Below are 13306 nucleotides of genomic sequence, written 5' to 3' on the forward strand. Positions count from 1 at the left end.
ATGGTAAATAAAATCATTCCTGTCAGTAAGGTATCTAAAAAACATTGAATCAATATATGACACTCTGATGAGCTTAATCTTGTACAGTATATGCGAATTATGTTGCAACAAATATGACAGTTAATGTTGATACAAATAAGACTCAAATTTAAAAACTTGCATGGTATAGTATAGGGGCTAGAGGAGTGAGACCATGTTTCTGGTGTTACAGGGTATGGCTGGCCTCTTTACTGACATGTTGCTGGGCGTGGACGGTGGCGGGCGGCGGGCGTGGGCAGGGGCGTGGGAGGACGCGCGACAGGTGATACGGGTAGCAGACGACCTTCGGCGGGCATCACCAAGGACATCATGCCACATCTGTGGCTCCAGTGTGAGCCGAGCCAACCTGCGGAGACACATTCGTACCCATACTGGGGAAAAACTGTACGGGTGTCCACACTGTAACTATCGAACAGGTGACAGGTCCAACCTACGGCGACACCATTCAAGTGTTCACCCAGACCAGCCAGCACTTCAGATGTAGCTGAGGAACCATAATTTATTACAAAACTGGACTGTGATTATCAGAATATGGCTGTCATCTTCCTTGACAGTGCTGTTTCCTTCTGATGCAATCTTGTGTACCACAGAATTTTGTTTTGTATATATGTATACTGCTTGCAAGAACTGGACTTTGTACATATGTATAATATACTGCTCACAAGAACTGGCCTTTGTATACATATACTGCTTGCAAGAATTGGCCTTTGTATATACATATACTGCTTGCAAGAACTGACTTTTGTATATATGTATACACAGTTTGCAACAACTGACCTTTGTATAAGAATTTACTGCTTGCAAGAACTGGCCTTTGTATATATATACATTGGTTGCAAGAACTGGCCTTTGCTCATTTTATTATATCTTTTTATGGAAAATCAAGGTTGTGCTAATTTTATGCCTTCATCTTCCCAATTATGGAAGAAAATTTGTTGGAGGTTTTTAATGTCAAACAAATATATAATTTTCGTTTGGATGTAGTAATAATATTAATACAGTAATAATAATGGGAGACTGTACTGCACAGATAACAATGAGTGCTATTAATGCAACACAGTAATATAAAATACAATTACACTAGGGAAATAGTATAACAGGTAATAATTTGGTGGTGATGAAAATTAATTTTTTTATATACTATACATTAATAGATTCCTATTTTACTCATAATTCATAAAATTATTAACGTATTAATTTGATCAGGCCATCAATATAAAACAGAACAGGCATGAACAATTGTTGCTGAAGCTGTTGAGCTGTAAAATCTACCTTATGATTATGCAAAAGAATTCCAATATTAAATTTTGTTGTCATGAAATGTATAGTGAGATGTGAGTGAGCTGCTGTTCCCATGGAGTGTATAGGAAGATGTGTCAGCTCTTGTGCCCACGGAATGTTCCACATTTTGAGATTATAATGGATGTTGTACTTCAGCCAGGATACATTGCAGTGTAATTGCAGATCTGTTTTCTGTGTCATCTGTGTTTAAAGTGTGAATTGAGTGTTTATCTCAATGGAGGATTATATATGGCAAGAGCTGCAGAATATTAATATAGCTAAGAAAATCTGATTCATGATTATTGTTTGTATTTTCCATAATTCTTTCTTAGCATATTATATGTTCATTAATGTGACAAATAATAGCAGCCCATCCTCCTGTTTAAGTAGTACTTATAGTAACTATGAGGACTAGCAGACATATTATTGATGTAAAAGGCAATTAGAAAGTGCTAATCGATACTACTGAACTTGGAAAACCGGAAAAGTTTTTGTACTAATGTTGCAAAGAAAACTTAACCTAACCTTACCTTCCTAGACCTAATGCACACTATTTGAGGCCTAATATAGTACATATATGTGATATACTAGGCCTAGGAATGTTTAAGTTTGGTTTTTAGCTTTATTTTTTCATACTCTATAAAATCAGTGGTACAATACCTACCATAATTCTTATATCTAATAGACATATACAATCATAATGGTCAATGTACAGTATATACGATTGTCCACATAGTTATAAAAAGTACCATCTAAACAAGAGGATGAGTTGAATAATAGACATAAAAGATCAACCTGAATTGGATCCATTTCCAGTAATTAAATATATATATATATATGTCGTACCTAATAGCCAGAACGCACTACTCAGCCTACTATTCAAGGCCCGATTTGCCTAATAAGCCAAGTTTTCATGAATTAATGTTTTTTCGTCTACCTAACCTACCTAACCTAACCTAACCTAGCTTTTTTTGGCTACCTAACCTAACCTTACCTATAAATATAGGTTAGGTTAGGTTAGGTAGGGTTGGTTAGGTTCGGTCATATATCTACGTTAATTTTAACTCCAATAAAAAAAAATTGACCTCATACATAGAGAAAAGGGTAGCTTTATCATTTCATAAGAAAAAAATTTAAAAAAATATATTAATTCAGGAAAACTTGGCTTATTAGGCAAATCGGGCCTTGAATAGTAGGCTGAGAAGTGAGTTCTGGCTACTAGGTACGACATATATATAAATATATATATATATATATATATATATATATATGTCGTACCTAGTAGCCAGAACTCACTTCTCAGCCTACTATTCACGGCCCGATTTGCCTAATAAGCCAAGTTTTCCTGAATTAATATATTTACTATAATTTTTTTCTTATGAAATGATAAAGCAACCCTTTTCTCTATGTATGAGGTCAAATTTTTTTATTGGAGTTAAAATTAACGAAGATATATGACCGAACCTAACCAACCCTACCTAACCTAACCTAACCTATATTTATAGGTAAGGTTAGGTTAGGTAGCCAAAAAAGCTAGGTTAGGTTAGGTTAGGTAGGTTAGGTAGACGAAAAAACATTAATTCATGAAAACTTGGCTTATTAGGCAAATCGGGCCTTGAATAGTAGGCCGAGAAGTGCGTTCTGGCTATTAGGTACGACATATATATATATATATATATATATATATATATATATATATGTCGTACCTAGTAGCCAGAACGCACTTCTCGGCCTACTATGCAAGGCCCGATTTGCCTAATAAGCCAAGTTTTCATGAATTAATTGTTTTTTGACTACCTAACCTAACTTTTTCGGCTACCATACCTAACCTAACCTATAAAGATAGGTTAGGTTAGGTTAGGTAGGGTTGGTTAGGTTCGGTCATATATCTACGTGAATTTTAACTCCAATAAAAAAAAATTGACCTCATACTTAATGAAATGGGTAGCTTTATCATTTCATAAGAAAAAAATTAGAGAAAAAATATTAATTCAGGAAAACTTGGCTTATTAGGCAAATCGGGCCTTGCACAGTAGGCCGAGAAGTGCGTTCTGGCTACTAGGTACGACATATACATATATATATACGTGTATATATATATGTGTGTGTATATATATATATATATATATATATATATATATATATATATATATATATATATATATATATATATATATATATACACACATATATATATATATATGTCGTACCTAATAGCCAGAACGCACTTCTCTGCCTACTATGCAAGGTCTGATTTGCCTAATAAGTTAAGTTTTCATGAATTAATTGTTTTTCGACTACCTAACCTACCTAACCAAACCTAACCTAACTTTTTCGGCTACCTAACCTAACCTAACCTAAAAAGATAGGTTAGGTTAGGTTAGGTAGGGTTGGTTAGGTTTGGTCATATATCTACGTTAATTTTAACTCCAATAAAAAAATATTGACCTCATACATAATGATATGGGTAGCTTTATCATCTCATAAGAAAAAAATTGAGAAAATTTAATAATTCAGGAAAACTTGGCTTATTAGGCAAATCGGGCCTTGCATAGTAGGCCGAGAAGTGCGTTCTGGCTACTAGGTACGACATATATATATATATATATATATGTCGTACCTAGTAGCCAGAACTCACTTCTCAGCCTACTATTCAAGGCCCGATTTGCCTAATAAGCCAAGTTTTCCTGAATTAATATATTTACTATAATTTTTTTCTTATGAAATGATAAAGCAACCCTTTTCTCTATGTATGAGGTCAATTTTTTTTTATTGGAGTTAAAATTAACGTAGATATATGACCGAACCTAACCAAACCTACCTAACCTAACCTAACCTATCTTTATAGGTTAGGTTTGGTTAGGTAGCCGAAAAAGTTAGGTTAGGTTAGGTTAGGTAGGTTAGGTAGTCGAAAAACAATTAATTCATGAAAACTTGGCTTATTAGGCAAATTGGGCCTTGCATAGTAGGCTGAGAAGTGCGTTCTGGCTATTAGGTACGACATATATATATATATATATATATATATATATATATATATATATATATATATATATATATATATATATATATGTATGTATGTATGTATGTATGTTTCAATGGATGAAAGTTAAATACCAGTAATAAAGTATGTTAACAATGCTTTCATATGACTGAAACAAACTTGACAAACATAAGTGGAAAAAGCAATTTGCATAATAATTTTTAGTATACTGTATTGAAAAAACTCCAAGGCTGATCAATATTTATGAGATTCTATTGTATTTTATTGTTTAATAAATTTTTTGTAAAACAAATTTCTTGTGTTGTGTCCCACAAAAATTGTAGATAATGAAGATGTGTGTATAACTGATCATAGTTGATATTGATTGTACAAGACTGCAGGCAAACCATGAAGAAGAAAGAGCTATGATGGCAACAATAGTGGCACCGCGATGCTACAGTACTGCTGGAGCTAGAGCAGTGGTCGTATTCCTACTGCAGCTGGAGAAGTATTATGGACAAAATACAGTACCTATGTTTCAGCTAAATCATTTGCAGTTGACTTAATATTCTTGCCAGAACAGTAGGCATGGTACTCTTGTTAGTCTTTGAGCAGTATAGTAGTCATGGGCATAGTAGTCTTATTTGTGCCAGATCACATTGTGTAGTACCTCTGTTTGTCCTAGAGCAGTGGTAGTGGGCTTGGTACTCTTAATAACTGCTGACCTTTCCAAGGAAGCAACTCTACAACAGTTATCCAACTTACAGGTACTGATTTACTGATAGATGAGATGAAAAAAGGTATTAGGTGAAAGGAAACATACCCAGCTATTTCTGTCCCTCCCAGAAATCGAACCCGGGATCCCTGATTGTGAGTCAAGAACGAAGCCAACTGGACTTCAAGACCCTATTAGACCACTGACAAAGGCCTTATTACTTCAGTTTGAACCAGAACATTGAGCACACTACTCATGTTTTGCTTACCTATCAGTGATTATGGGGGAGTGAGATCTAGCTCTTTATGCCCCCACCTCCTAGTTGTTTATACCTGGCAAACTAATTACCCCTCTCAATATTAAAATTGTCATCATACTCTTTTTTTAAAGTTGTGGATGTAATTGGCTTCAATAATCCTCCTCAGTGCATTTTACTTTTCTACCAGCCATACAAGGAACAAGAACTTCCTTCCATCTCTTTGCCGTAATTGCATGTCCACATTCCACAGATGTCACCTTGCCTTACCTCTTTTTAATTACAATAGCTTTCCTTTATCTGCTTTATTCCCCCCCCCCCCCTTCTTCAAGAACTTGATACTGTACACATATAAAAATGTTGTTCATCACTTAAGAAACTCCAAGTGAGTTTTCATTTCTGCATGGCAGTAACCCTCTCCCTCTCCAACCTCTGCCATTTACAATTACAGTACTGTACAGTACAATACTCTGGATCTAACTCCAGGTAGTGATATCACAACCCACACTTCAACAATAGACGGCAGAAAGCTTTATATACAATTCAGAGTTAGCAATGATTGTTTTGTTAATTAACCCCTTCAGCTTTAAAAAGGACTCTGTCCAAGTATTTAATATCGTTATTTTATATGGGACAGTTATTTTGAGATATAGAGTAATGTACAGTACCTGTTTTTAGAGTATAATACAGTATATGAAAAAGTAACACCCATCTTTCAGCTAATGTTCAGGCATACATTATTATATTGCTATACAAATTCATCAAACAGAACATTTTAAAATATAATTTTCCCATTTCACAACAATCTTTCTTCTTTCAAGAATTTGGACACTAGATACTTTTCTAGGTACGAGCTCACTACTTTATATATACTTGGGGTTACCCGGCATTGTTTGTCTTCCCTCTTGATAGATAGGTGGATAGGTGGATTTTTCCCCCTTCTCTTAAAATATAGTATTAAGAACCACTGGAAAAAACTGTATTGGTCTAAGAAATTGTATTGTTATGACAAAAACTTATATGCTATATTTTAATCATATGCCATATTTTACACTTTTCTTTATGAATGACCATATGAAGATGGCCTAGAGGTATTTAGAATTGCTAATATTTATTAAAGCATTTAACTTAGTCCTACCTCAACCAGCTTATGTCTGTCTCATACTCTCTGACCATTTCCTATGCAAATTTGGGTGGGGCTAGCCACAAGCATCTGGCCTCCAGCATTGGGAATTAAAATCAAAGTGCACTACTATACAGACTACATTGTAGAGGTGAAACACCCAGTTGGGAGTAGGCTTGATTTTAAGAAAATGTTTTACCTATAATTTTATTTAAAAGTTTGTATAGGTGAAACTTTACTTTGAAATAGTTGTTATACAACTGTGTTTGCATCTCTGCAGACTTGTTTCACTTCTTACGTGTACTATAAAGGATTTACTGTTTATGTTAAGCATCATGCAGGGCTTTAGCAATGAAGCTGGTCAGCTTATAACAGTTGCATGGGGTCAATATTAAACTGCAAATTACAGTATTTTACCAACAAAGTACAACATTTAGTTTTGCTTTTTACTGTCCTCCTGTCAAATACATAGGCAGGACATCTTATTACCTTTCCCCACTGTGAAGAGTGAAGGAACCAAGCTATAGGCCTATCAGCTGTTGACCACTGAGGCAGAAGGCCAGTTGACATCTCAACATGATGCATCTCTTACTCCATTAAAGGTAAATGATTAATAACATCACTCGATAGTTTCCAAATGGAAGATCTATATACAGTACTGTATTGACATGCTATTACTGCCATGCCTAATGGCTAGACTAACTTAAATCTCATAAATGACACAGTTAACTAACATTTAATCGACTAAATCTATTGTTTGCAAGTACTAATTATTTAATCAATATTTTGCATTCATGACATAACAAAAACATCTTGGACTGGATATGTTATGTTTATCTTAGAAAATATAAATTTGTTTGATTTTCACTGGTTTTACTTAGTAGTCATATTGATATGTGATGGGCAAGCATCCTTCTGCTAGTTTGGACGACTAAGTCAAGTGTGCCCACTAACAAACACTAATGCTGTAATGTTGCTAAATGTTTGAAATTTTGTTAGATCATAACTGACCTGAGAGACTTTACACTACAGTGTTTCTACACTAACCAGTATTGTATCGGAGGCTGCTACGGATTTATTAACAGATCATATACTGCTGCAAAATTAGATGGATGTGTTTAAAAGTGTGACTTATAAAGCGTTTGTGTAATAATATGCTTAATAGACCTGATATTTATTACATAATAACATAATTTATGGTAAACTTAAATAGGGCAATATTAGTTTTAGTTTCAATTTGAGTAAAACTAATGTTATACAGTATCTGGCTTCATTATATCCATGTTAGATTCGTAGAGGTGCACAGTCTGCTAAATAATTATCATTGCAGTATTGTAATTAATATTGTTCACTGTAGCAGGACATGACAGAATATAATCTGTAGTATTTGTAAGTTTCCAGGCTTCTGTAAAATTTTGTAGCTCCCAATAAATACTTTATTGGAACTGTTGATCATGTAGTTAAATATAACTCTTTCATAATACTGTATGCTGGTTTGCAAACACAACTCTCGATGCAGTAAAAATTATTTGTGAGTCAGTACAATTATACTAACTTATCTTTAGGTTTATTAAATAATCATTTAAACACTTAGAACTGTGTAGCATAATCCAATAACTGCATTTGTTTGAATAATTAGCACATTGTTTCTTGAATTGTAGACATTGTTTACACTGGGTATGTTATTCAAATTTGCGTGGTAATTGCGTGATATCTAGCTCAGGCAGTATCAGTGAAAAAATGATGAATGTTTTGGTGTGTGGGATGCAATTATATTGGGCCAGGCTTTGGCCAAATAACCTAACACCCTGACCTGACATATTATTTATCTTTTTATCTATCTACTGCACAGTACTGTCATTACTGTATAATTATACAAGTTAATGAAGACATGTTCATCATTTTTGTTCCAATTATCACATTAAGTTAAGTATACCGTTCTTGAGAATGTTTTGCCCACCTAGTACCGCGGCTTGCCAAAACGTACCAACCACCAAAACCTTTACTAACACAATCCAATGTGACTCCTTACATATAAATATGTATAAACTGCGCGGTTCTCCAAACCAACAACCCTGTTACCGAACCAGTATTTACCCAGGTCTTTCCTAAATATAAACGTATCCCATTTATACACACATTGTTTAAGTCTTTCTGACATTCAGTACTATAGGTTAATTGAACAAGTTAGAAGAGATATAATTCCTCCACCAAGTAGTGACTCAAAATCTGGTAAGGATGCCTTGGATTGAAAACTGCAATTATGAAATGACCCCTCTAAGCTTAAATTTTAGACAGAAATATAATTAGCTCCTGTTATTCCTGAAAAATATATGATCCCTCCAACATCTCGATGTACAGTATATGAAAGGTAAGAATGCGAAATTAATAAAGAGTGGTTTGCTTGCTGGGTACTTTCCTTCTGACGTCGGTCCTGCCCAGCCACACTTCAAACTGCTCTTCCTCTTTCCAGAGGGCGTATCTGGCTGCACTCACCAGGAGCTCGCACGAGGACGTGGCGTTTATGGATGGTGGGCGGGCCATGTCTGGGGCAGCAGCACGAGAAATTGGGTCTGGGCGGCGGGTGGCTTGTCCAGTGTGTGGCAATGTCACTGCACGCACATATTTAGCTACCCATCTGCGTACACACACTGGTGAAAAACCCTTTGCATGTCCACATTGCCCATACCGTACTGGTGATAGATCAAACTTAAATCACCATATGCTGCGGCACCGGCATCAACCTAGCAGCCGTAGTGGCAGAGTAGCCAGAGATCCTCGTGCTCCAGCAGAAGCTGCGGCTGCTTCTACTGCTTGGGACGATGTCTCGTTTTAAATCTTCCAGTCAAGTGTTCTCAAACTCATACATTTGTGAAGTTCTAAGTTTTGAAAATCAGCAACTTTAATTGGTTATATTTATAAGAGAAAATTGAGATTGATGTACAGGTACTTAATAAAACAAAACATTTCTGCAACATAAAAGATGGTGTTAAAAATCGATTTATTATGATACTCGTGCCTTTTTTTTGTGTTAAATGTTGTGTCCATGAATCATTTGAGTACAGGGGATTGCAGTAATATTAATAATGTAATTACCTGTCAAAACACTTTTGTAAAATAGATTTTCATCAGTTTTTTAAAAAATAAATCATCGAGTATTTTATGCTTAACAAAGAAATCAAAGGCTTCATGGCAAAGGGAACATAAACTTATGGCGGATATTGTGATTATACAATTACCTACAGAGAAAATGGGGTTTGAACACTGGGACCATATAAATATTACCCTGGCTTCCATAAAAAAGAACTGCATTGACTAAATATAGAAGTGGCAAAATATAAATAGTGTTCGAATATATGGCAGAGTGCAGCATCTGCAATGTGTACAGTGACAGTTTGGTGTTCTTGAAATACAGTAGCTCATTTAGCAGAAGATTAGATATACAGTACTGTACTTCCACCTTGTCCTGTTATTATAGAACACTTAAGAAAATGTTGTTTTCAGGTTATTGGCTCTTATGAAGATACCAGCTCTCTTTAACGAGAAAAATCCTTAAAGACAACCATTCACTGTCTGGTGTGTTCCTCTCATGTTGCGTTTAGTGACTCATCTATGTAACTGTACCAGTAATAGCTGTGTTTTATAATAGAAGTAGAAATTATTTGTCAAAAATGGGTCCATTGTGCTTGTATGTTAAGGATGGCTAGCTCTTGGTGGTGGAGGCATGTAGTGCTGTAGTCCTGATGGTTAGTACTAACATGGTTGTGGGTGTGTTGCAGACTCTGCTGGCCCAGGGGGTGTCTCCGCGTCGTGTGGCCCGCATGGTGTGTGGCTCGGACACGGTATGCCCTCTCTGCCGCAAGACCTTCTCCTACCCAGAGTCCATGATTCGTCACTGCCAGGGCCACCTACCCACTGCCCATCGCCTTCGATGCTCTGCCTGTGGCAAAACCTTCCACCGAAGGGACCAGTTTAAGTACCATAAAGCACGCTGTGAGGCCCGCCATGCTCTTTTTAACCCAGGCCCACTCCTCCCACCTCCCTCTTTATGAAGTATATTTTAAATTTCATATGAATTTGATATTCATTATTGTGCATTCAAAAGGTCATACAATTTTGTCATCTTCCTTTGCACCAAAGCAAGTGATCAATGCATTTCATTATTTATAAACCAGACACTTTTGTCAACAATGAAAAGATGTTCTTGTGATTCCTGAACATGTAAACAATCAATGTAAACTATTCCTTGTGTTCTGATTACTATTTGTATCCATCATAGCCACTTCTGACTGCAGTACCATTGTATGCACACTGTAAATTTCTCACATTTCTCATTGGAGGTTTTTATTTATTTACAGTAACCTAAACTACATGCTTTCTTTCATAACCTTCTCATACACATTTATTAAATTCCTTTTGGCATTCTATACAGCCCACATCTGCTCTTCAAAAGACATTGCATCTTTCTTCTTATGATTAAGTTCAAAGGTGTTATTGTTCTTCTTAATAAGGATATTAATTTAAGCCACAACAGTATTGGATAGATGTAATGATGTTTTTTTATGGTTTTCCACATCACATTTCCGTTAATGTAAGTTTGCACACATGGTAGATTTATATTTTTGTTTCGCACCTGTGTTTAATTGGCAAGTCTTGTTATTTATAAGTTCATAAATTAGAGCCAATATCATGAGTCCTGTTATCATGATTTCTGACAAATGATACCATTTGTGTCACTCATAATAAATAAAGGTCAGCATTTAACTGGTCTTTATTCTATCCCAAGCTTCAGTTATCTCAGACTAACATAATGTGTGGGTAGAAAGTTTTCAGCTTACGGTTACACAAGGCAGCATGGTGATTCGTCAAGGAGCAAGCAAGCATGTATGGATAATGCAATGTGCAGATTGCATGACTACATACTGTCCTCATGCGTCACAATTGTTCTACAATATTTCATTTTGATCATGTGGATCAGGTTGATCTTGGTGAGGACCTATAGAATCTGAAAACTGCGCTGGACTAAGGGCTTAGTCGATGACATTTAGATGCCATTTTAGAATTCCAGGAGTACAGCTCCTGGAGTGTGTAAAATAATAAGTTTTATATATTATAAATCTCTCCAAAAACTCTTAATAGAGATAAATATACTGTATATATAACAAACTAAATATTTCAACTATAAATTTAATTATATGAGTTAAATAAGGTCACTCTCCCATTGAAGAGTGATACTTTTTAACTGTAAATGATTAAATATGATACATTGTGATTACTTCACAATTGTGATCACTATGCAGTTTTGAGCGATGTACAGCTGTGATCACTGGAAAGTTTGATCACAGCACAATTATGGTAATTGTTCAGTTGTAATAGCTAGAAGGATGAGTATTGTGCAGTTGTGATTACTGCACATTTGTATTGTTGTACAGTTGTGATTGCTGTATAGTTGTGATTGTTGCATAGTTGTGACTTCTGTACAGTTATGATTGCTGTATAGTTGAGTTTGCTGGACAATTGGGATTGCTACCTAGTTGTGATTGCTTCACAATTGAGATTGCTGCATAGTTGTAATTGGTGTACATTTGTTATTGCTGCACCATTATGATTGCTACATAGTTGTTATTATTGCACAGTTTTTTTTTTTTTTTTTTTTTGAGATATATACAAGAGTTGTTACATTCTTGTACAGCCACTAGTACGCGTAGCGTTTCGGGCAAGTCCTTAATCCTATGGTCCCTGGAATACGATCCCCTGCCGCGAAGAATCGTTTTTTCATCCAAGTACACATTTTACTGTTGCGTTAAACAGAGGCTACAGTTAAGGAATTGCGCCCAGTAAATCCTCCCCGGCCAGGATACGAACCCATGACATAGCGCTCGCGGAACGCCAGGCGAGTGTCTTACCACTACACCACGGAGACTGCTAGAGTTGTGATCACTTCAGAGTTTGTAATTGTTTTTACAGTTGTAATTGCTTCATAGTTGTGATCAATGAATAGTTTTGAATGTTGTATAGTTGTGATTGCTGCATAGTTGTGATTGATGTATAGTTGTCTTTGCTGCATGCTTGTGATTGATACACAGTTGTGATTGCTGCACAGTTGTGATTTCTGCACAGTTGTGGTTGCTGCACAGTTGTGATTGCTTCAGTGTTGATTGTTGCATAGTTGTGATTGAACAGTAATGATTGCTGCATAGTTGTGATACATGCACAGTTTTGATTGCTGGGCAATTGTGATTAATGTACAGTTATGATTGATATAGTTGTGATCGCTGCACAGTTGTGTTCTCAGCAGCAATAAATTAAATATCTTGTCATGTCATTACACCCTAAGTGCCAAGATTTTAACTGTATGTAAAATCTGCAATCTTGAAAGGCATGTACAATTGCATCATCAATATTAACTTAAATGTAAGTTACACTAAACAGTTGTAGAACTGTACTGATTACCCACACCTCACTTATACTGGCATTGAATTCAAAGTTTTCTTTAAAAAATGCATTGTTGGCAAAATTGTACAAATAAAGCATGTATGGAACATGAAAATCATCAAACATGTCAAGAAATTAATAAATTTCGTAACTTGAATGCTAAGACCAGGAGACGATAATAGAAACAAAAACCCTCATGTGAGTTTTGTGCAGGTTCAGGTATATGATGTCTTCACCTTTCTCTACTGAACTGAAAAATGTTGGACAAGTTTCTTGAGGGATTTTACTGGGATATTAATTGCAAGAGTTGATTAGGTCAACATAAAGAAAATGTCTTCTCAAATTAGGCAGCGGGAACAGGAAGAGACTGTCAACCACATATTTATCATCAAAATATTGAATAACCTGATTGGAGAAAAAATTAAACATTCATGTTACATAGAAATGTACTGTCTATGGTTAGTAATCCAAACT

The 13306-nt window shown here is 35.5% G+C and overlaps 1 protein-coding gene across 4 annotated transcripts in view; it reads left to right on the forward strand.

Annotated features, from left to right (window-relative positions):
* The window catches only part of LOC123773746 (protein tramtrack, beta isoform), a 208807-nt gene that overhangs the window by 186115 nt on the left and 9386 nt on the right, over nucleotides 1-13306 (forward strand). Inside the window, exon 5 of one of the 4 annotated variants that reach the window (XM_045767654.2) lies at nucleotides 8871-10142. The exons of 1 other annotated variant lie outside the window; for it this stretch is intronic. In XM_045767654.2, coding sequence (XP_045623610.1) covers nucleotides 8871-9233 — 363 coding nt within the window. In that variant the 3' untranslated portion in view covers nucleotides 9234-10142. Of the gene's footprint in view, nucleotides 1-211; nucleotides 1966-8870; nucleotides 10143-10176; nucleotides 11162-13306 lie in introns of those variants that run through there. 2 more of the 4 variants (XM_045767659.2, XM_045767669.2) reach the window with 2 other exon arrangements.

This window comes from Procambarus clarkii, chromosome 72 (genome assembly GCF_040958095.1).
Source record: "Procambarus clarkii isolate CNS0578487 chromosome 72, FALCON_Pclarkii_2.0, whole genome shotgun sequence".
Taxonomy (NCBI): domain Eukaryota; kingdom Metazoa; phylum Arthropoda; class Malacostraca; order Decapoda; family Cambaridae; genus Procambarus; species Procambarus clarkii.